The 25496-nt window shown below is 43.0% G+C and overlaps 1 protein-coding gene across 1 annotated transcript in view; it reads left to right on the top strand.

Moving 5' to 3' along the window:
• The window catches only part of C8A (complement C8 alpha chain), an 83879-nt gene extending 71502 nt beyond the window's left edge, over positions 1 to 12377 (top strand). Inside the window, exons 8-11 of the mRNA XM_064282030.1 lie at positions 831 to 965; positions 2185 to 2342; positions 7390 to 7612; positions 11694 to 12377. Of these exons, the coding sequence (XP_064138100.1) occupies positions 831 to 965; positions 2185 to 2342; positions 7390 to 7612; positions 11694 to 11845 (668 nt within the window). The 3' untranslated portion in view covers positions 11846 to 12377. The remainder of the gene's footprint in view (positions 1 to 830; positions 966 to 2184; positions 2343 to 7389; positions 7613 to 11693) is intronic.
• The last annotated feature ends 13119 nt before the right edge of the window (positions 12378 to 25496 follow it).

Consider the following 25496-nt stretch of genomic DNA (forward strand, 5'->3'; position numbering starts at 1 on the left):
ATTTTTCTCATCTGCAAAATGCAGCTTCCTTGCCAGGTCCTCAGATATGGACAAACACAGAGACAATTAATGTGGGACTGAGAGTTCTTGTGGGGTCAGAATGACAGGAGACTCTGCATGGTGATCTCTTCTTGTTCTACCAGGACTCCAGCCTCTGTGGGATACAAAGAGGGCTGGGGCAAAAAGGATTATGACCAATATGGTCATTCAGGCACAAACAAAGCACACTGGTAGCTTTGGAGAAAACCAAAAACCAAACCTGTTGCCGTCGAGTCAATTCCAACTCATAACGACCCTCTAGGACAGAGTAGAACTGCCCCATAGAGTTTCCAAGGAGTGCCTGGTGGAATTGAACTGCTGACCTTTTGGTCAGCAGCCATAGCTCTTAACAACTACCCCACCAGGGTTTCCGCATTGTAGCAAGAGGAGACTATTCTGATCCAAAAATGCTTCTTGCAGGAAATGACTTTGAATTGGAGCCTGAAGAACGAATAGGCTTTGGAAAGATGATGAAAAGAAAGGGAGATAAATGAACCAGCAATGGGACCTATAATGGGCCAGGCACATGGGTGATGGAGTGAATGAGATATAATCATTGCCTTAAGGAGGCTAAGTGGAGAATGGGCAAGGAGAAAGGGGAACTAGATTTTTCAACATCTAATGTATGCAATACATATTCCTTCTAATTTCAAAAAATGTTTGGATTGGAACTGTGTGGAAAAAAAAAAAATACTGAAGCTGGAGTGAAAACTTGAAATATGGTTGTAGATCTGGTTGCATCATATCAACTGTCTTTTAATATCTTGGCATTTTGTTCTTCTCTGATGCAGGCATTACCAGTGACGATGTCAAGAAATGCTTTGGAGGCTCCATAGGCATTGAATTTAATATTAGGAATCCTAAAGGAGGTCTAAAAGGAGGTCTATCAGGAGAAAATTGTAGAAGATTTGGAGCTGGCAAAACTGGTAAGTGTTTGGGTACCCCAAAAGAGAAGGCAGGCTATCTCTTGGACCCCACAATCAGGGCTCTATTTTGGATCCGTCATGAGCTGAAATCTCCTTAGAAGTACTTCATATAGGATACCTTCCTAAATTTCAAGCACTAGACAAAGATCCAAATAAGAACTGGCATGAAAGGAGTTTGTAGACAGAATTGAAAGTGGCTGTTGAAATGAAGGTTCATCAGGTTACAGTCCGGGGGGAGGAAACAGATCCACTGAGATAGGAGAATACGGTTATCCAAAGTCCAAGTTCGAAGAATAATTATTAGAGAAGGATTGTGTAAGAATGTTTTGTGATTTCCTGAACAAGTCAATCTGATGTGTTCATTCATCAAATATGCATTTAATGTTTGTTTTCAGGTGGGAGAAAAGAGGACACAAGAAAGAAGAGATTATAGTGTAGTAGGTGAGGTAGATTTTAAACAGGTATATAAGTTACTCCTATTGCATTAGGCTACTTATGGTTCAGTGCCTTAAGTCAAATTGCTTCCTCTCTCTGATAATAGGCTCTTTTGAGAAATACCCTCTCTGCATTTACATGGTAAACACTCACTTAACTTTTTAGACTACTGACCTTTCTTGCTGACCACCACCTATCCCAGTGTGTAACTGACCACTTCTTTCTCAGTGCCCCGGCTGAGCTCCACAGAGACATCTGTCATAGTACTTATAACATTTAATTGAACCTATTTGAAGCTCTGGTGGTGCAATGGTTAAGAACTTGGCTGCTAACCAGTTTGAAACCACCAGCTGCTCCTTGGAAATCCAATGGGGCAGTTCTACTCTGTCCTATAGGGTCGCTATGAGTCAAAATCTATTCAACGGTGAAAGGTTTTTTGTTTTTGTTTTTTAACTTGGCATAGAGCAGGCATTGAGTTGACATTTGAGAGATGAATGACTGAATGAATGAATGACCATCGATTTTCCCATTGTTTCACATGCCATGCACCAACTGCTGGACTGGGCTGTTCTCCCTGGGTCTACTCTACTCCAGAGGGTGGGTCTAAGTCTTGTTCCCTCTCTTCTGGCTTGTGTTGCTAGTTAACCAAGCAAGGTATAAGAATAGGAAGTAGATCTCAGAAAGGCACATAGACTTTGTTCCAAATTCCATTAGGGGAGCTTGTGAACCAGTCCTTTGGCTTTTTGGGAAATGATCTAATGCACACTTATCTTCTTGATGGCAGAAAGTGACAGGAAGAGCATGGCTGTGGAAGACATCATTTCTCGGGTCCGTGGTGGCAGTGCTGCCTTGAGTGGTGGCTTGACACACAGTGAGAGCATCATTACATACCGTTCCTGGGGGAGGTCTTTAAAGTATAATCCTACAGTTATCGATTTTGAGGTAAGTCTTTTCTCAGCTGAAGAAACTCCACGTCCATGAGGAATGAAAGTGAAACAGACCAGATCATTTCATATTTCTTATTATGAGCCCATCAAAGAACAAGATTAAACGTTAATGGGACACTGAACCCATGGCCTTCCCTTCCCTGACTCTGCAGAGTGCATGACTTTTGACCTGGGCCAGAAGGGAGCTGGGATCAGAAACATAATAGCTAGTCAGTGGCTAGTTTTACTCTGGTAGTCTGGGATGTCTTCAGGGTAAGGCCACATTAAACAAATAATTTACATTTAGATATTTTATTTATATACTTCAAGGTATTTAAGTATGTATTTATTTCTGTTTTTTTTTTTAAGTATATAAGAATATTTATATACTTTAAGAATCTAATTTGTTGAATCAGAGGTCAGCAAACTATTTCAGTAAAGGGCCAGGTGGTAAATATTTTAGGCTTTGTGGACCACATATAGCCTCTGTCACACATTCTCCTTCTTTTACTACCCTTTAAAAATGTAAAAACCATTCTTAGCTCAAAGGCCACACAAAACAAGCTATGGTGCAGTTTTGGCCCCCAGGCCATGGTTTGTTACCCTTGCTCAAAATTATCTTATCTCCTCATCACAATAAATATCTGGCACAGACTTTATCCTCCCCATTGAAAAGTTTAGGAAATTTAGGCTCTGAGAGATTAAGGGACTTAATCACATTGCTGTCATAATGTCAATGCCTGTATTCCAGATCTTTGGGCTTCAAACCCAGTTCTCAGATCCCTCTTTCCTAGCACTTCCTGAAAGCAGTAATTGTCAACCAAGAGGTTTTGCCTCCAAGGAGACATTTTGGCAAAGTCTGGCAATATTTCCGGTTGTCACAACTGGGAGGGCGCTACTGGCATCTAGTGGGTGCAGGCCAGAGATGCTGCTAAACATCCTGTAATGCGTAGAACAACCCTCATAACAAATAATTATCTGGCCCCATATGGTGCCAAGGTTGAGTAGCCCTACCTTGAATCACTAACCTCACAAAGAGAGTAAAATTGTATTCAAACTACAAATGAAGTGGATTGATCTATCAGTTGTCAAGCTACTTCTGTCGCTACGTAGGATAAAACCAAAAACTTGTTGCCACTGAGTCAATTCTGACTCATCGCAACCCTGTAGGACAGAGTAGAACTGCCCCATAGAGTTTCCAAGGAACGCCTGGTGGATTCGATCGAACTGCCGACATTTTGGTTAGCAGTCGCAGCGCTTAAACACCACCAGGGTTTCCAAATATATAGAATAGTCCATTTAATTAAAGAAAAGTTGTATTTTGAACTTTTAATCAAAATATTGTGTGCCTATTTCTTCCCTACCCTTGTCTGTTTTTTTTCTATATGTATGTAAAATTCCAGGTATAGATAGCGTTCCTTCTCTTAAAGCATACACCAGCAGCTAAACGTATAAGTCTATTATAATACCCTTCTTTTTATGAAGAGAGAGGTCAGATGGGTTAACCTTGATTTCATTTCTTCTCCAATAAGTTAAGGGACCATTTTCACGCACCTGTGAATTCACATAGGGCCAGAAAAATTGCTATCATCAAGCTATTAGTGTTTGGGGTAAAAACTGTAAAATTGATATCAGGAGTAATATATACACTTTCATAGACAAGAAGTGAACTTTGTGTTTTCCTTGAACAAAACTTCCAAGGGGAAAACTGAGATTCTTCTTTTTGGAGAAAACTGAATCTTTTGGAAAAAGAGCCTAGGCTTTGGGGTAAGAAAGACACGGTTCGATTCATGGCACAAACACATTTTTGATGTTTGACTTTGGACAAGTTTTTTACTTTCTGAGCCTTGGTTTCCCACTCTCTAATATGGCATTAAGGGTACTCTAGTTCACAAGTTTGGGGAGAGAGGAGTGGGTATTTAGTAAATGTCAGTTGAGGAAACAGGTTCACAGATCTCTGCTGGCAAATGGCAGAGCTGAACTTGGTTCAAGTCAGACTGACCCTAACACCTACGATCTCTTCACAATCTACGTTGCCCTCTGAGAAGTTTGGACTTCATGTACCGAGCCACTGGCAGGTTATAGAGCAGGGAAGGGGCACAGCTAGAGCTGTTTTAAAAACAGAATGCTCACAGGGATATGAAGGATGAATGGAAGGAGAGAGAGACTACCGGCAAGGAGACCACTTAGGGGGCTATTTGGAACCTGATGCTCAGAGTGAGAACAGTGTCTTATTCACTTGCAAACCCTAGAGTTTGGCAATGCTTATGTATAGCAGGGACTTAGGTTGAATTGGAAAGCCTGGTGGTGTAGTGGTTAAGAGTTTGGCTGCTAACCAAAAAGTCAGCAATTTTAATTCACCAGGAGCTCATTGGAAGACCTATGGGGCAGTTCTGCTCTGTCCTGTAGGGTCGCTATGAGTCAAAATTGACTCAACGGCAATGAACTTGGTTCGTTTGTTTGTTTTTTAGGTTAAATGAATGTGGAAGTCATATTATCTTATGTCATGACATAGTTTATGTTTGTAATGTTATATTATGTGTTATGTTATATTGTTTTATGTTATGTGTTATGATATATATTATTAAACCTGTACTGTAACCAGTTACCATCAAGTCGATTTTGACTAATAACGACCCTATAGGACAGAGTAGAACTGCCCCATAGAGTTTCCAAGGAATGCCTGGTGGATTCAAACTGCTGACCTTTTTGGTTAGCAGCCGTAGCTCTTAACCACTACACCACCAGGCATATTGTGAGTTACAATATATTATATGACATGTTATATTATGTTATGTGCTATATAATATTTTTATGTTATCTTCTTATGTTATGCAATGAATTATGTTATGATGTTATGTTATGCTTTCTATGTTATGTTGTTACATCATATCACTTGCCATCTCTGAATCTGTTTCCTCATCTGTAGAATGTTGACAAGGCAATTGACAATATCTTTTCAAGCTCTAACATTTTAAGTTTATTTTACTCCACCTCTCTCCCCTCCTCAACTCCCCAGCAGCCCTCCCCAAGGAGTGCTCCCTTCCCTATTCCTGAGGGTTCTGGGAGGCGGAAGTGAGTCATGGGGAACAGAGTGCTGAGTGTCAAAGGGAAATTGCCCAACCGTCATGGCCCTCTGTAGAAGTAAGAGTCATTTTTACTCAGGGCTACAGGGCAGCACACTCTGCACTGAATTCCTATCAGTGGAGACCAGATTTCCTGAACTTCCAGTAAGTCATCTTCTCCCCTTTGCTGGGGGCCCCTGCCGGTCCTGACTTTACCTGCCTGCTGACTTCAGCTGCAGCCACTGACCACAGTCCACGGTCTGTTTACCACAGGTCTTCTGTACACATTTCCAGGAACCCATTCAAGGCTACTGTGAGTGCCCTCTGTTAACTTGTTTGCAGAGAAGTGAAAATCCCCCAGTGTGGCTCATTCCTAGCACTGACTTGCTCTGTGACCTTGGCTAATCATTCCCTATTGCTGGGTCCAAAGTTTCTCTTCTGCAAAGTGAGAGATCTGGAGAAGACTGTTCATTTTATGATTGTGTGTTAAAATGTGTAGGGTTGTAAGTGTGCTGAAAATAACCATATGTAAATGCAATTTGAAAAACATAGGCTTTTTTTTTTTACTTCATCCATCTTGCTAGTAAAAAAGAATGTTTTATATAGTGCTTCTCTTTTGCAATGGTATCTCACATTCATTACTTTTTTCAATCCTCATAAGAATTCTAGAAAGTGGGTATCATTTCCTTTTCGTAGATGACAAGGTTCAGGCATAGACAGGAGCAGTTAACAGTCCCAAGTCACACAGCCAGGAAGTGACAGGCATTTATTTAGTGTTACTCATGACAAGCACTATGCTAAGAACTTTCCCACATAAAAACCATTTGCCACCTTGACTCTGACTCATGGTAGACCCCAGCTGTGTCAGTATAACTGTGCTCCACAGGGTTTCCAACGGCTGATTTTTTTCAGAAGATCAGGAGGGCTTTCTTCCAAGGCCCCTCGGGTGGACTTGAGCCTCCAACCTTTCAGTTAGCAGTCAAACGTGTTGACCGTTTGCACCACCCACGGACTCTTCTTCCCATATATCATCTCCTCTAATCCTCACAATAAACTCGCAGGGTGGGCTGACTGTTCTCACTCTACAGATGAAGGAAGGGAGGCTCAGTGTATAAGGGACCTGCCAAAGATAGCACAGCTGGGAAATGGAGCTGGGATTTGAAGTCAGGTTTTCTGGCTCTGGAATCAATGCTCTTTCTATCACATCTGCTACTTCTCAACCAGGGCAATTTTCCCTCCCAGGGAACATTTGGCAATATTTGGAAGCAGTTTTGGTTGTCATAACTGAGAGGCTGCTGGTGGCATCTAGTGGATAGAGGCCAGGGGTGCACAGGATAAACCCCCTCCTTCCTCCCAAAGAATTATTCAGCCCAAAATATCAACAGTGCAAAGGCTGAGAAACCCTGGACTACAATTAGGCCTGGAATGGGTTGCCTGAAACGTGAATGACCCCCATACCCACACAACGCCCACGCCTCCACCGTTAGAGGAAGCGCTCAGCAACAGCAATACAACTACCTGTCAAGGACTTTATTAATTCCTAAATTGAGAGTTGACAATCTTGAAACACACACACACACACACACACACACACACTAATGGTTTATATTCTTCCTGCTTCCTGTAAATGTTGGAAGGAGCCAATGAGTTGCCACAGCATCTAAACTCTCCTCCTACTCTGAGATCTGGAAAAGCACAGGTTTTAGAGTTTAATAGGCCCATGTTCAGAGTGGCTTATGCACTTAATAACTATGTGATCCTAACTAGTCAAGCAAGCTATCTGAGCCTCCATTTCTTAATTTGTAAACTGGAGAGTTTAGTACCTACCTCACAGAGTCACAGAGAGGATCCATGCAGGGTCATAAAGCTGGGTGACTGGCTTTGTGCCTGGCATTAGCAGGCCTTCAAGAAGCTTGGTGGCCAGCTCTTGGACTCTGGGAAGGAGGACAGAGTCTAGGGAGATCGCCTGTGGTTTTTTTTTTTTTTGTGTGCTCACAGGTACAGCCCATCTATGAGTTGCTGCGGCACACGAACCTGGGTCCCCAAGAGGCCAAATCTCAGAACCTGCGCCGAGCCTTGGACCAGTACCTGCTAGAGTTCAATGCCTGCCGCTGTGGGCCGTGCTTCAACAATGGGGAGCCCATCCTTGAGGGCACCCACTGCAGGTGTCAGTGCCCCCTGGGTCGTCGGGGCCCTGCCTGTGAGCAAATGGAGCTAGAGGGTAAGACCCATGAATCCTCTCAGGTTCAAACCTGCCCCAGCTCAAAGGGGAAAGGTACAGAAAGAACTTTGGTATTCTCGGTCTTTCCTTACTGTGCTTCTCATCCACTACCCTGGGAGCCTGTACTCTGAGCCCTACCAGTGACCCCCATATTTGATGGTTCTGATATGTTCTCTCAGCCATCAAATCCCTCTCTTAGATGGGAACTGTTTCTCACCAAGTTTTATATGGCCAATAGGACTTATTTCTGGAGGAATAATTAAGTGTTATTATAGTGTAAAGGATTATAAGTAAAAGCAAAGTTGGGGCAAGTAAGGTTTAATCACATATAGCTGCAGAGTGAACCAACTGGCACCAGGGAAGACAGTTGTCTTAAAAAGTCATCCCTTGCAGATAAAGAGTCTGGGACCTGGATGTGAATCCCAGCTATATTACTAACTCATTGAGAGACTCTGGATCGTCACTCTTTCTTTCTGGGCTCAGTTTTCTCCTCTAAGTTTTCTTTGTGCTCCAAGAATCTCAATGCAGTTCCCAACCCCTAAGCTTCCAGTTTTTTAGGCATACAAAGCTATTTGTATTCCACATATATTCCATTACATGAAATGATGGAAAAACATATGAGCTACCCAATTAAAAAAAAAAAATTTTTTTTTTTACACAAAAAACATATGAATTAATTTCAATTGACTGCCACAATGAGGAAAATTGAAAGAAGGAAAGAGAAAAAAAGAAAGCAAAGCAAACAAAGCAAAGCTTTAATGGGTAAATCTAAAGTTCCTTTGCTTGAGTCCATAAAACAAACTACTGAAGCACAGGTAGCTGGCGTGGGAGGCATGTGTTATTAAACAGATCAAGTGTTTAGTGATAGCTCACGCAGTGGGAATCAACAGTGTAATATGGACACCCCAAAGTGAAGGGCTAGAATAACAGAAATAAAAAACCTTGAACAAGATTATTCTCTGACATATTAGGAATGTTGGTCCTGGTGCCATACTTCATCAGACATTGGCAAACAGAAGTGGGCAACCAAGGGAAGCTGAAAAACTCAAACCTATGTCTTAAGAGAAAGAGCTGGAAGCATTAGGAATTTTTGGCATGGGAAAGAGAGAACTCAGAAGGGACAAGTCCAACATGAACTACCATATGGACAGGGATGTGATTTGTTTTGCGTGGCCACTGAGATTAAGTCATAGAACCAATGGAGAGAAACTATAGGAAAGGGATTTTGGCTTAGTGAGAAAAGACTTTCTTCCGTACTATAATGCGAGGAGGGAAGGGGCTAGATGACCACTTGCCAGGAAGCTGTATAAGATATTCATTCATCCAGTAGATGGTTGAGTAAGATGGTTCCAAGGTCCTATCCACCCAGAATCTCTGAGTCTATGACCTAAACCAGAGGAAGATAAGATGACAAACACTTGTTAGTTTGAAGCTTAAAATCTTTAAATCATAGATTCCAATTTCTTTAGGATTCAAGGGAGATCTCCACTAGCAGGCCTGGCCTAAAATGAGATGGCAATAGTTATTATCTCCTTATTGGGAGAGCAGTTCCAAGTGAGAGACAGGATAGCAGAGCATTGGTATCAAACAGGCCTTTAAATCTCAATTCTGCCAATTTTCATCATGGGCATACCCTATAAAATGGGGATGATATCATTACCTTCCTCACAGGATTCTATTGATGATTAAACTAGCTAACGTATGTGGCAAGATCTGTTATAGCACACAAGAGGAAGAGATTCCTCCATAAGGAATGTTCCATTGGTAGATACTCTGCCTTGGGTTGGCACTTTGTCTAAATTCCTCCTTGCTGGTCAAAGGAAGTGCAAGTTGGATCTCAACAAGCTTCCTGATATCCTGTAGGGGACTTCCGATAGGGGTGAGCCAAGAAGGTAGGTCACAACCAGAGTCCTTATGAAGGAGAATTCATTGAGTCCTTATAAAGGAGGATGCTGAGAATGAATACTAAGAAGTTCAACTACCAGGACAAAGCCTGGAACGTGCTCTCCTGTGAACTGGAAAAAGGCACTTCCCTGAAGGTGGATGAATTGCAGAAAAAATCCACTCGGAGCTTACACAGCCCAGTGCTAAGGCCCAGAGCTTCCCCCATCAGCCAGACATCCCTGCCAAAAGGAACAAAGGTCCCTGAGCAGAAATAACAACTAACCCTAATTCTATGCCAGGCACTGTTTCAACACTTCATGTATATGAACTCATTTCTTCCCTTATGAGGTAAATACTATTAAAAACTATTACCTCCATTTTACAGATAACATAGCTGGAGCAGGAAGGTTAGGTGACTTGCTTAAGGTCCTCTAGCTGTGGAGGAGGAGGTCTGGGATTTGGACCCAGAGCATCTGTTATCAGTACCCAAGCTCTTAACCATTGCGTTCTACTGATTCACATTCTAGTCTAGACAAGAGTCATGAAAAGTTCGGCAATCAGAGTAGAGAGTCTAAGACAATTGCAGTGACTATCATTTTGGGCAGTGGGGAAGGGTTACCAGTTCACAGTTGGTGGTTATTGGTTCAGCCTGACTTAAAGGGAGTGAGAAGGAGTATGTTCCCAGTTCATGGTTACTAGCTTGACCTGTCTTAAAGGGACAGATGTGAGTCCTGCCTGGATAATTATAACTAGGAAGTCCTCAGAATGAGGACTTGCTTGGATTCCCATCCACATAACACAGAAACAGAGAGAACAGGGGGTGTGGGCTACCTAGAAATGCCTCTTCAGTGGTTCAATGAAAGGCTCAGTGGTGGCCATGCTGAGTTACATACACACATGGGGGGCATTGGAGAATGGGGGGGATGTTAGTGATAGCAGGGCAAGGGCAGGGGACAGAGAACTGGGCCCTCCTTCTTGCAGCCCCATTTCTCTTGCAAGATTGCATTCAGGCAGCAGCAGGCAGCTCACATCATTCCAGTCAACTTGCTCTAGGGGGGCTGTGGACAGCAGGTGGCTTTGGGGCTATCACATTGAACTTTTAGTCTAACAGGAGATCATGTTGGCAAAAAAATCTAAGACTGAGGAGTTAGTCAGCCACCATGAGGACCCATTAACGTGAGTCCTCAGGGATTTTCTCAGCAAACCTTTGCCTATGGGGACCAGAGACACAGAGGTAGGAGAAATAAAGACAGAGAACCCTGCTGTGGCTGCCCCATCAGGGAGTATCATTATAAAGCTGGAAGGGGCTTGGAGATGACGTAATCCAATGATACTAACACTGTGATCTAAGAAGCCTAGAGGTCTCAAGGACCGCCTCAGGGGATGGGACAAGATTGATAAGCACCCCGTCTTCAAATAGAACAGCTCCACTTTCATCTGACTTCAATGTTGGGGTCCATGTAGGATTTCATTTGGGAAAAAAAAATTGTGATAAAAAACAATAATGAAAAAACTATCGAATTAGTCCATCTTTCTCATTTTATAGTGGGAAAACTTGGGCTCAGCTAGGAGATGGGCTTGCAGAACATCACAGAACGTGGAGGAGGCAGCAGCCCAAGCTTAGGGGATATATGAGCTGGATTCCAGAGACATTCCACAGTCACCATTTGTATCCTCACCTTCTAATACCATGTGTAGAGAATCTCTCACCATGGCCCCTTATCGGAGTCTGTGGTGGCGGGGGGAGTTCAATTTGTAAACCTTCATTCAAATGCCCACTAAGTCTCTCCACGGAGGTGTCTGTTCAACCTCAGCCAGGCCAGGCTCCCTGCTCTTTACACCCTCCAATGGCTCTGTGTCATTCTCCCCAGGGGGCTGCTTCCCTGCTTTACTCTGCTATCCATCTTCCTTGGAAACACAGATTCCAATTTTATGAAATAGGCTCCCAGTGGCCTCTTCTCACTCCATCCAGAGTTTCAAATTAAGTGCAAAGCAGCGAGCACAGGGGTCTCGGTTGGCTACACCAAGGCGGTTCCCCAAGGAGGGATTGCAGATTACTCTAGGGCAATGCAATGGCTTCCCTCCTTACAGTCCAAGACGGTCCTTGTACGTTAACCCCCACTCCCTTATAGCCCACCCTCCTCCCCCACCTTTTTGTATGCTAACTTCCTCCTTCCCTGGGAAATTATCTCTGCAGGAGCCAAAGCGGATGGTAGGTGGAGTTGCTGGAGCTCCTGGTCTTCGTGCAGAGCAGGCACCCGGGAAAGGAGGAGGGAGTGCAACAACCCTGCACCAAAGAATGGAGGTGCCACGTGTCCAGGGCGGAAAATGCAGACCCAGGCTTGCTGAGGGCCTCTGGGTACAGGCCAGGACAGATGCAGCAGATGTCAACAAATTCAGTGGCTACTGGTTAAAGACCTCTTTTGGCTGAGAGAACATACAAATCAACAGATCTTTTACTGTGTCCCCTCTGCTCCCAGGCCTAACACCAGGCCGTGTGACCTACAGTCAACTGTTCCATCACTCACAAAACTCAGCCATTCATTCAACAATTAAGTGTTAAGTGTTAACTTGTCCTGCTCTTGGCACTTTGGAGCAACCAAAAGAAGTGAGGAGAAAACTCAATCCATGTCTTAGGAAAATTGATAGTCTGTTAGAGGGCAAAGCAGGCACACACTCTTGAAACAATGCCCAATAAAACAAAATATGATGAGAATCATCTTAGTTCTTTGATATCAACAGTATTTGTTCATTCATAGAGCCACTATTAATCGGTAGAATAAGACCAACCCAAACCAAACCCATTGCTGGCAAGTCAATTCAGACTCATAGCAACCCCATAAGAGAGTAAAACTGACCCAATAGGGTTTCCAAGGCTGTAATCTTTATGGAAGCAGATTGCTGCATCTTTTCCCCATGGACTGGCTAGTGGGTTCAAACCACTGACCCTGTGGTTAACAGCCAAGTGCTTAACCCCTGCACCACCAGGGCTCCTAGAATAAGACAGACACATTGAAATAATAGTAATAAAATAAAGATTGAATTTAGTTCCTTCTATTTTCCTTCATTTGGACTCAACATTTTCTTCTATTCTTTGTATTGATCTCTCCTGTTAGTTTCAGTTCTTAACTCAAACATCACATTTTTCTCATTTTTTTTTTCACGGCACTCTGTACTTTCCCTTCCTTGCAGTTTTCATAATTAGTAATTATATGTTTAGTCCCATATTTCTTGTGATTGTCTCAATAGACAGTAATCAAGAAGGCAGGAATCAGGTGTGTTTTGTTCAGCACTGTATACCCAGAGGCCAACACCGTGTATCCAATATGGTAAGGAACCTACGAAGCAGTGGTTAATTAAGTAAGTGAATGAATTCAAAAGTCAGCTCAAAAATTCAAAGTACATGTTGGTCGACCTCCCAGAATGGAGAGTGGATTTGGAGGAGCCAACCAAAAATAATTGGTGCACCTTCCCTGACCCACCCACTGGTCAATGAAATGCACTCCAGTCATGCCTCAAATAGTGACCATGTGGACCAGAGTAGAGCTGTGCTCCATAGGTTTTTTCAATGGCTGATTTTTTGGAAGTAGATCAGTAGGCCTTTCTTTCAAGGTGCCTCTGGGTGGACTCAAACCTCCAAACTTTTGGTTCACAGCCGAGCACATTAACCATTTTCAGCACCCAGGGATTCGTGAATTATTAGTATCACCCTTAGTATTATTATTATCATTGCTGTTATTGTTTAAGGCATATAGTTTAGAAGAATTTATATCTGAACTCTAGATATTTCTCAATCTGAAAGAACCAAAAAAACCTCAAACTATTGCCGTCAAGTCAATTCCGACTCATAGCAACCCTATGAAGAAGAAAAAGATTCTTACTGCTTTTCTTTCTGTCATTAATTTACTTTATACTTTTTAAAATTAATTTATTTTAGTAATTAATTTTCATTTATTATTTACATGTTAGAAAGTGACCGGAGGCCAGGCTGGCCAGGTCAAGTGGGCAAATCACAGAGAACATTCAATCTTGATCTGCAAGCAGTAGTTCTCAACATGGGTTGCATGTTAAAATCACCTGGGGAGTTTTAAAAAGCCTGATGTCCAGAGGCTGCATCCCAGACCAATTAAATCAGAATCTCTGGAGTTGGGAGCCAGGCATCAGTAGTTTAAAAAAGCTCCCCAGGTGATTCTAAATGTGGCAGAAATTGAGAACCCTTGAGAGCCGAGGAGTTATTATGTGTTCATGGGTAACGGGGGCCTGTGACAAAACAAAACGGCAGGGATAGTAAGGCTTATCTATGCGATTTTGTCTAATATCAAGGACCGCTTAAGATTTGTTTATGAGCTCTATTTTACAGCTAAGGAAACTGAGCCTCTTGGGTCACAGGGCTGGTGGGTTAGGATTGGAATGTGGTGCATCAAGCACTTGAGCGTCCGTGTCCCCCACTTCCCCACGCCCTGCTGGGGCGCACACAGGTGGACATGATGAGGGCACTGCACGTGTGCACACATGCAAACACACACCCACACACACCTTGCTTTCTGTGAAGTCTACCAGTGGAGGGATTTGCAGGATGGTTTGTGGGACGCAGGGGAGAGGGAAGAAACCAGAGACAAGAAGGCTTTTCAGGAGGTAAGTGTGGTAATCCAAGTGCTAGATGGAGATGTTTGGGATTAAGCGACCTCCTGGATCAGCTGTGGGCCCAAACCATCAACTGAGCAATGCCATCTTTCTGCCATCTGAGCCACAGAACCTAGGCCAGTGTCTGTCCCAGTCTTTGAGAATGCTACGTCCCTAGCAGCTTTAGGAATTAAAATACCGTGGCAGTAGCAGTTTCAAAAGTAGCAAACCATTTACCAGATCAGTACCTCTCCCTCTCCAGGAGTGCCTGGCTCCCACAAAGCAAAAGGCATAAAACTCGTCAAATGTATTTTCCCTTAGGTCCTTTACGGAGATCTATAATCTAAGGTTTTATAGGTAGTGAATGTAAAAACATGGTTTAAAGATATAATCTTCAACTTGACAAGATGTCTTTTGAAAAGTAAATTAATGGCAGAATGAAAAGCAATAAGGGAAACCTTTTTCCTTCTTTGAGATAGTGCAAGATCTAAAGCGTTCAGAAATAAAGCACTCAATGAATCTCTTCTGAACTTTATGCCTTTAGGGCGAAGAAGACGGACGGAGAGAAAGGCTAGGCTTCAAAAGCCACGTTGTAGAAATGAGAGATGGCAGAGTGAAGCCATTGAGGGCCATTACATTTGAGGGAGGAGATGCAATACGGATTTGCTGAAGGACACTGCTCTTCCATGAAGAAAATATAGGCTGCTGCCCCTTCACTTCAGAAATGGACCAAATATTCCTGGCAATCTCTTGTGCCAGGCCCTGTGCTGGGTGCTAAAGTTACAGAAATGAATCAGATACAGTTACAGCCCTGGAAAAGGCACAGACTGGTAGTGGGGACTTTGGACAATAAAAATGATCTGGTACTAGCAGAAAATACAGGGGGCTGTGGGACTTGCCCAGTTTGGGGAGGGGGGAAGACAGCTTGGAGGAGATGGCTGGCAGAGTCTGGAACAACGAGTGGGAGAAAAGCAAAGAAAGGTGAAGGAGGGACATGATCATGGCAGAGGAGAGAGTAGATCCCAAATCCCAGAACCGTGACACTGTGAGCTGGGGTGGTTGTTGTTGTTAGCTGCCATCAAGTTCTTCCCTGACTCATGGCAACCCCATGCACAATGGAACACAATCATTGTGATCCATAGAGTTCTCATAGGCAGCCGGTCGCCAGCCTTTCTTCCTAAGTCCATCTTAGCCTGGAAGCTCCTCTGAATCCTGTTCAGCATCATAGCAGCATTCAAGCCTCCACTGACAAGACAGATGGTAGCTGCATGTAAAATGGATTGGCCCAGAATTAAATCCCAGACTCTGCATGGAAGACAAGAATTCTACCTCTGAGCTACAAATGCCCCCATTAAGGTAGGATGGAGGAGGTGGTTATCGCTCAGCCTCCTTGGATATTGGTGCTGGTCCTTCTCAGGCTGGGGACAGAAGACTGTGGACCTTTGGGCCACTGAGCCTTTCTTGAGGGAGGCAGTGCTAAGTCTTAAGGAGATTTTCATGGACAGTCTCTTCCCAGATAACTTCTCTGCTTACCTTGGGGTGCTCTTGGTGGTTGGATACCCACTCCCAGCTGTTATTACAGAGCCCATCCTTTGCAACTGGATTCACAAGGGTCTTTGTGATCTGCCACCCATGTGTCACTCCATCCGTATCTCCCTCTTCAGATTCTATGTGCCAACAACACTGAAAATGCACTAACGTGATTGTACCGTGATGTAAAAAGCCCTATATGACTAGCCATTGGCTTCCTCTCTGCCCTCACTTTCTTCCCTTCAGTCCTTCCCTTGGTCATGTTGCTTCAGGCACACTTTTTTTTTTGCTGTTCCTCACACTTGCCAAGCCCTCTCCTGTCTCAGGGCCTTTGCACCTGCTGTTCTCTCTGTCTGAAATGCTCATCCTAGAAATATCTCCAAGGCTCACTCCCTCATTTCATTCAAGTTTTTGTTCAAATATTACCTCTCTAAAGACCATCCCTATGTACTCTATGTAAAGAGGCACACCCTTGCCCTAATTTATTTTTCTTGAATAGCAGTTATTACTCAAGGCTATGTTGTTGCTGTTTTAGATGATTACATTATATCACATTCTATAAGAGTACCCAGTCCAATATCTGCCAAACCACTGGGAATCATAGGCTAGCAAATTTGACATATACCATTAACCGTCACAGCTTCTGAGCCAATTGTTGTTGTTGTTTTTACATGCTGTTGCATTGGTTCCAACTGATAGCCACCCTACATACAACAGAACAAAACCTTGCCTGGTCCTGCACCAGCCTCACAATCATTGCTATGTTTGAGCCCATCATTGCAGCCACTGTGTCAATCCATCTCGTTGAGGGTGTTCCTCTCTTTCACTCACCCTCTACTTTACTAAGCATGATGTCCTTCTCCAGGGACTGGTCCCTCCTGACAACATGTCCAAAGCGCATGTGAGGAAGTCTAGCTACCATTGCTTCTGAGGAGAATTCTGGCCATATTTTTTCCAAGATAGATGTGTTCATTCTTCTGGGATATTCAGTATTCTTCACCAACACCATAATTCAAAGATGTCATCCTTATTCATTGTCCAGCTTTCTCATGCGTATGAGGTGAATGAAAATATCATGGCCTGGGCCGGCACACTTTAATCCTTAAAATGAGATCTTGGTTTTTTAACACTTTAAAGAGGTCTTTTGAAGCAGAATGGCCCAATGCAATACATCATTTGATTTCTTGACTGCTGTTTTTATGGGCATTGGTTTATTCCTTGGATCCCAGTAAAATGAATCTTTGACAACTGCAATATTTTCTCCATTTATCACGATGCTGCTTATTGGTCCAGTTGTGAGAATTTTTGTTTTCTTTATGTTGAGGTGTAATCCATACTGAAGGCTGTAGTCTTTGATCGTCGTCAGTACATGCTTTAAGTTTACTTCATTTTAGCAAGCAAGGTTGTGTCATCTGCATATCAAAGATTATTAATGAGCCTTCCTCCAATCCTGATGCCCTGTTCTTCATATAGTCCAGCTTCTCAAATTATTTGGTCAGCATACAGGTTAAGTAATTATAGTGAAAGGGTACAAACCTGACGCACACCTTTCTTGACTTTAAATCACACAGTATACCCTTGTCCTATTAGAACAACTCCCTGTTGGTCTAGGTACAGGTTCTGCATGAGCACAATTAAGTGTTCTGGAATTCCCATTCTTTACAATGTTATCCATAATTTGTTATGATCCATACAGCCGAATGCCTTTGCATAGTCAATAAAACACAAGTAAACATCTTTCTGGTATTCCTTGCTTTTAGCCAAGATCCATCTGACATCAGCAATGACATTCCTTGTTCCATGTCCTCCTCTGGAATCCGGCTTGAATTTCTAACTGTTCCCTGTGGATGTACTGCTGCAACCACCAGGAAGAAAGATCTGGCAATCTATTTCTGAAAAAAAAAATGCCAGTGAAAAACTTATGAATAACAGGAGAACATTACCTGATATAGCGCTGGAAGATGAGCCTCTCAGGCTGGAAGGCACTGAAAATATAACTGGGAAAGAGCTGCCTTCTCAAAGTAGAGTAGACTTTAATGACATGGATAGAGTAAAGCTTTCAGGACCTTCATTTACTGATATAGCACAACTCAAAATGGGAAGAAACAGCTGCAAATATCCATTGGTAATTAGAACATGGAATGTATGAAGTATGAATCAAGGAAAATTAGAAGTTTTCAAAAATGAAATGGAAAGCTTGAAGATCAATATCCTAGGCATTAGTGTGCTGAAATGGACTGGTGTTGGCCATTTTGAATTGGACAATCACATGATTCTATGCCAGAAATGAGAAATTGAAGATGAATGGCATTGCATTCATTCAAAGAACAATTTCCAGATCTATCCTAAAGTACAGAGATGTCGGTGACAGGATATTATCCATGTGCCTATAAGAAAGACCAGTTAATACGACTATCATTCAAATTTATGCACTACTGCCAAAGATGAAGGAATTGAAGATTTTTGTGGAATTTATGCAGTCTGAAATTGATCAAACATGCAATCAAAAAGCAATTATAATTACCAGTGATTGGAATGTGAAAGTTGGAAATGAAGAAGATGGATCAGTAGTGGAAAATATGGCCTTGGTGATAGAAATGACACCAGGGATCTCATGATAGAATTTCACAAGACCAAGAACTTCTTCATTGCAAATACCTTTTTCAACATAAACAGTGACTATACATGTGGACCTCACCAGATGGAGTACACAGGAATCAAATTGACTATATGTGCGCAAAGAGACGATGGAGAAGCTCACTATCATCAAAACAAGGCCAGCGGCCAACTGTAGAACAGACCATCAGTTGCTCATTCCAAGTTCAAATTGAAGCTGAAGAAAATTAAAGTAAGTCCATGAGAACCAAAGTATGTTGAGTATATCCCATCTGAATTTAGAGACCATCTCAAGAATAGATTTGATGTGTTTAACTAAAGACTGAAGACCAGGCGAGTCGTGGGATGACATTAAGAACATCACACATGAAGAAAGCAAAAGGTCATTAAAAAGACAGGAAAGAGAAAAGACCAAAATGGATGTCGGAAGAGATGCTGAAACTTGCTCTTGAACGTAGAGTAGCTAAAGCAAATGGAAGAAATGATGAAGTAAAAGAGCTGAACAGAAGATTTCAAAGAATGCCTTGGAAGACAAAGTAATATCATAAATATGCAAAGACCTGGGGTTAGAAAACCAAAAAGGAGGAACACACCTCAGCATGTTTCAAGCTGAAAGAACTGAATTAAAAATTCAAGACTCGAGTTGCGATATTGAAGGGTTTTATGGGCAAAATGTTGAAAGATGCAGGAAGCATCAAAAGAAGATGGAAGGAATACACAGAGTCAGTGTATCAAAAAGAATTGGTTGATGTTCAACCATTTCAGGAGGCAGCATATGACCAAGAACCTACAGTACTGAAGGAAGAAGTCCAAGCTGCACTGAAGGCATTAGTGAAAAACAAGGCTTCAGGAATTGAAGGATTACCAATCAATATGTTTCAACAAACACATGCAATGCTAGAAGCGCTCACTTGTCTCTGCCAAGAAATTTGGAAAAGAGTTACCTAGCCAACTGACTAGAAGAGATCCTTATACACACCCATTCCAAAGGAAAATGATCCAACAGAATGTGGAAATTATCGAACAATGTTGTTAGCATCACACCAAGTAAAATTTGGTGAAGATAATTAAAAAATGACTAGATCCTAGTACCTAGGACAACATTTTGCCTTAATAGGGGTACAATAAATATTTGTTGAATGAATGAACTATTTTCAATTTAGGTCCCCAAATAAGTTAGGCCTTTTGTCCCCTCCAAGCATTTGTACATACTATTCCCTGGTGTGCATTCCCATCCCAGTTTCCATCTTCTCCTAGCTTCACCAGTGCTCTTCAAGATATAGGTTAGGCGTCATTTCATGCAGAATGCTGACTCTGACCCCCTCCATTACTCCCGCTTCATCGAGTGCTGCTCCCTCATACAGCTATGTATTCCAGCATTTTCCATGCTCTGTCACTGTAGCCTACTTCTCTGTCTACCCCAGCCTGTGCCATCTTGCAGGGCAGACATGGAATATAACCATCTTTGGAACCTCAGCATCTACCGTAGTGCTTGGCACATAGAAGCTTCCCAATAAACACTTGTCGGATGCTGTTTTCTCTCACTGGCCCCTCCATGCTACAGGCAAAGGCTCTAAAACAGCCTTTGCATCCAACATGGAGGAATTTGTGAGAGAGAATCTATTGAAGATGTTTTCACAGGACTCCTGGATCCTGAAACTTTCCTGTCTCATTAGAGAGCTCACACCATTCCTAGAGGCTGCAGTTGCTCAGATTTAAAAGAGCTCACCTCTCTACCTTAGTGAAGGAAACTCCATCAATTCGAGTTAAAATTCCTCATTCATGGCCTTGGGGTTTACCCCCCCTTCCCTGGGAGTGATAAAGGAAAATATGTTTCCCTTCTATATTAACAGCTTCAAATGTGAGATATATCCTCCCATCCTAACCTGTTTTTAACAAATGGACTTTGCAGTCCAGTGGCATGATACATGTTTGACGGATCTATTTATCCATTCTATTTCTTTCTAGATAGCAGCTAAGAAGTTTTATCTATTATTTGCCTCTCTCCCCCGTTCCCATTTTCCTAACCAAGCATGTGAAGCAAGCAGTCGATGGATGGATGGTGTTCGGGATAAAAGGGGCCAGAATCAGATAGGTTTCAGGATATGAACAAACTGGCTTATTAACAAGGAGGCCTGTCTGGCAGGAGCTGGAGGGGGAAGGAGGAGTGGAAAGCAGACAAAGGCCGATGATGGATGAAGGAACACCTGGGATTGCAAGGTGTAGACGTGAGATAACTGGTGGACGCAGCCACAGATAATGGGAGTGCCCAGGCTCTGGAGCAGCCTCTCGCACAGAGGTGAATGTCAGACCAGCCACTTGACTCCCTTTGAGAATCCTCCAAGAATTTCCCACTGCAAACACCATCCCTGTTTCTGCTTTTTCTTTCAGTAACATACGATCTACGTGCTCAAAAAGAGGCAGATGCTAGGCACAGTAAGAAGAGTCAGATTCTAGGCAGGGTCGGTTCATTCAGCACCTAGGGTCGGTTCATTCAGCACCCGGGAATGGGAAGGCACCCATGTGCCGTGCTCTTTGGGTGATGGTAGTCTCTTTGCGTACGTCATGTCATTTAATTCTCACATTTGTGATATGGAGATTATTGGCCCTATTTTCCCATGAGGTTGCTGAGGCCCAGAAAGAATAAGTGACTTGGCTGAGATCACACAGCTAGGAGGTAGAATTTGGTCTTACACTTGTCTGTCTCCGCCAAAGCCCTCCAATACCACTTGGCTTTCCTGCTGCAGAGATAGCAGATCAGGTCTTTCTCTGCCTTTTCTAGGCAGGTGGGCAAGCCAGCAGGCTGGTATCTACTCTACAAATGAAGCTGGATCTGCTTCTTCTGTAGTGGGAAGGTCATGAGGCAGCTCTGCCACTTTTGTGCTGTGTGGTCTTGGGCAAATCACTCAGCCTCTCCGAGGCTCAGTCTCATCATCTGTCAAAAGCAGATAATAAATTCTTCCTCTTGCAGGCATTGAAAGGATTAAGCAGGATTAGGTATGTGAAAGTTCTTTGTAAGTGGTAATGCCCTCTGCAAATATTAGTTATTATGCTGTTACATTTTCCCTTAATAATCCAGAGCTTGGGGTATAAAAGCCCTCTGTGTCCTTTATTAAGACATCTCCTAGAAGCTAAACTATTTTATGCCTTTTTATTCTCATGCGTTCTAGTGGGTTTTGCATTGAAATGTCTTCACAGCAGTTCTAAATGAATTTTTTTTTTTTTTTTAAACGAGAGTTTTTGTTAATGTTTCGCGGATTCTGAATGACCGGAAACGGTGAGATCATACTAAGAGCGCTAACACTCATGAAGTGCTCACTGTGTTCCAGGAGCTCCTCTAAGTGCAGCAGCTCACGTCATGCTCACAGAGGCCAGGAGGCAGACACCATCACCATCTCCATCTTAACGGGGGAAACGGAGAACTGACCAGGTGTGTAACTTGCAGGGGCCACCAAGCTGATAAGTCGCGGTAAAAATCCAGTTGCCGTCCAGTCGATTCTGACTCACGGAGACCGCACGTGTGTCAGAGTAGAACTGTGCTCCACAGAGTTTCCACTGGCTGGTTTCTCAGAAGTAGCTAGCCAAGACTTCCTTCTGAGGCAACTCTGAGTGGACTCGAACCTCTGATCTTCCGGTTAGCAGCCCAGCCCGTTAACCATTTGTGCTACCCAGGAACTCCAATAAGTCACAGTGCCAGGGCTCAAATGCAGGCTGTCTGGCTCCAGAGTACCCAATTCTAAGCACTGTGACATTCAGCCTCTCCTCATGCCGTATTCCTAGTTCTGCCTGAGAGGTTGTGACACGATCCATGTAAACACCTCGGCAAACAGAACTCTGGGAATTTAAATAAGCCGGGATTGGAAGCTGATCTAACATTCAAGAATGGAAACTCATACAGAAAATCTGATTTCATAACAAAATTCGGTAAATAGGGAATCTCAGAGACCTAAAGTGTACTATTTGGATGTGTTGCTGTTAGGTTTTGGGTGGAATTCTAGGTTTAAAATGAATCTATAGATGAGGAAAACAAACCTGTCTTAGAAGAAGTAAGCCAGAATGCTCCTTAGAAGTGAGGATGGTGAAACTTCATCTCATGTACGTTGGGCATGTTATCCGAGGGATCAGTCCCTAGAGAAGGACATCATGCTTGCTAAAGCAGAGGGTCAGTGAAAAAGAGGAAGGTCCTCAAGGAGATGGATTAACACAGTGACTGCAACAATGGGCTCAAATACAGCAAAGATTGTGAGGATGGTTCAGGACTGGGCAGTGTTTTATTCATTTGTACATAGGGTCGCTATAAGTTGGAACTGACTTAACGGCACCTAACAACAACATAGATGAGGAAACTGAGGTTGAGGCAGAATGCTGGAAGAAAAGTTTAAAAACAAACAAACAAAAAAATGTGCTCTTTATTCATCTCCTAACTTTGCCGTACACTGGCAGGTCTTTCAACTCTCTTGAGCCTTGGTTTTCTTATCAAGCTGTAAATGTACTTCTCAGGTTTACTGCCAAAAATAATTGTGGCATCTCCCATTCCCTCTCTTGGTAAATTTTCCCTGAATATTTCTGGCCATCCCCAAGGCATATCACCCACACCCCACAAGAAATATTATCAGCCCCTACCCAGTATCAGCTATTTTCCTCCTTTTTTATTTCAGTTTTCTTTTCCACTCTTGCCCACATAGCCACCTGAGGGTGACTCACCCCTGCGACTGCTGTGTGGGCTGCCCCTGTCTCCAGGGTTGCTCGGCCGCAAATCTCAGAAGCCACCAATTCACTAGAGCAGCCCACTGGCATAGGAAGGTTCTGCCCTCTGCCCCACTTGCATCCCTTTTCACTAGCTTATTAATTCATTCAACAATTATTTATTGATTGCCCACATGTGCCAGGTGTTGCACTTGGTACAGGTACACTACACAGATACTTTCCCTGCCTTCATGAACATTGTATTCAAGAAGGGAAAATAGACAATAAATGGGTAAATTACCATACAGTGTCTACAAAGTCGGGAAACATTGGTGAATAGACATAGGACCGTTAAGGAGATCTTCAATCTCTAAGACAAAATACTGTGTGCCTTAGCTTCCTAGTGCTGCTGTAACACAAACACCCCAAGTGGGTGGCTTTAAGGAACAGAATGTATTTTCTCTTAGTTCAGTATGCTAGAAGTCCAAATTCAGCGTGTGACTCTAGGGGGGTGTCCTTTGTCTATTGCAGCTTCTAGCAGCCAGCAACCCTTAGAGTTCCTGGGCTTGTTGATTCATCTGCCTCCTTCACCATCAGATAGCGTCTGTCTTCCCCCTGTGTGTGCTTCTTTCTGTGTCTAATCTGCTCTTTTTATAACAGGAGTGATTAGGTTTAGGATTCACCGTACACTCATATGGCCTCATTAACATAACAAAGAAAACCCTGTTTCCAAATAGGATTACATTTACAGGAATGGGGTTAGGGCAATTTTTAGAGGCATCATTCAATCCATAACGCTGTTTCCAGACTTCATGAACACTCTGTACAATGTGATCAATGTGATGATGGGTGAAATGGGAACAGAGAAAACAGACATCTATTCTCCCTAAGGAGTCAGGGAAGGCAGCCTGCAAGAAGAGACAATTAAGCTGAGACCTGGAGGATGAGTTAAGAATTGCCTTCAATAGGAGGGGCAGTGGGACTGTTGTGTGCAGGATCCTGTGGCCAAGCTTGCTTCTCCAGCAAGGTGCTAATTGTGAAGGCCCCAAGGAGACCTGGCCAGTGCCCCCCCAGGGCTTTCTGCTCCAGGCCCTCTCTCTCCCTAGCATGTTTTTGTGAGTGCCTGGCAGTAGGCCAGAGACTCTGAGTGGCGCAAACAGTTAAGTGCTTGGCTACCAACCGAAACATCAGCAGTTCAAATCCACCCAGAGGTGCCCTGGAAGAAAGGCCTGGCAATCTCCTTCTAAGGATCTCTCACACAAACACACACAAAAAAAATCGTTGTCAGAATCAAGTCAATTCCGACTCATAGCAACCCTATCAGACAGTAGAACTGCCCCAGAGGTTCTAAGGCAATAATCGTTACAAAAGCAGACTGCCACATCTTTCTGCAGAGCAGCTGGTGGGTTTGAACTGCCATCCTTTCTGTTAGCAGCCAAGCGCTTTAACCACTGCACCACCAAGGCTCCTCTAAAGATCACAGCTATTGTAAAATTTCAGTTCTACTCTGAAATACATGGGGTTACCATGAGTCAGAATCAACCGGACGGCAACTAGTTTGAGAGCAGGAAAGAGCCCGGTTCTTTAAGACAAAAAAAAAAAAAAAAAAATAGAAAGCATTTTTCCTCTGTCTGAATTCTCTGTCAGCAGGTGCTCTTTCTCCAGGCCTGGTTTCCACCTTGATTTCCGTAATCCACCCATTTGACGCAAGGACTGTGTTTCAATGTGAAGCATGCTCTACGTGTCATCTGATGATTATACTAATATGTAGCTCATCAAACATGGAAAAAGTTTCAGTGAGATAATGTAGGTTAAAAGACTTCCTAAACTAGAAGCACTCTATAATTGCCAGCTATTATTATTATTACTATTGTTAAAATAATTATAATAATTATTATTCCCACAGAAGTTATATTATCAGCCCAAGGTCATGCAGAAAGCATAGACACATAAAGTGGCCCACCCCAACATTAAGCGCACAGAGGCGCTTACAGCATTTCAAAGATTCACACTCTTAACTGCAAGCCTCTCCCCATACAGGTATCTTGTGCTGTGATCAAGCTTCCAGGATGACTGCCAAGTTATACAGCCTGGATCCTTCACCGTAGATACCCCAGCTCTTTCTCGGGTACTGTAAGCTGCAGTTGCCAAGTTTTTCCAAAAGCACCGTTTGCATTTATTTTGTTTAATTCTTACATTATGTTCCAGCCTCCTCCTAAATGCATTTGTTTGCAAAAAGAGCCACGAGAGGAAGTTCAGCCCACAAATAAGAATATAATTATTGCATAGTTTAGCAGTGCCTGGGCGTCACCTGGGTATTCACCAGTGCTCTGCAATTCAATTGTCTCTCCTTCAAGACCATATTTAATAGGATAAACAATTTCTGCTAAATGCAATAAACGTGAACCTGGGCTGTCATCTCCATAATCAACTCAAATTTCACCTCAGAAGTGGTGGCTGTGATTGAGATTCAGAATTTAATTTGACGGCGCTTGCTTCCATGTGCTAGCATTGGCTTCCTGGGAGCCTCCCAACAACCAAAGAC

Source organism: Loxodonta africana, chromosome 3 (assembly GCF_030014295.1).
Source record: "Loxodonta africana isolate mLoxAfr1 chromosome 3, mLoxAfr1.hap2, whole genome shotgun sequence".
Classification (NCBI taxonomy): Eukaryota; Metazoa; Chordata; class Mammalia; order Proboscidea; family Elephantidae; genus Loxodonta; species Loxodonta africana.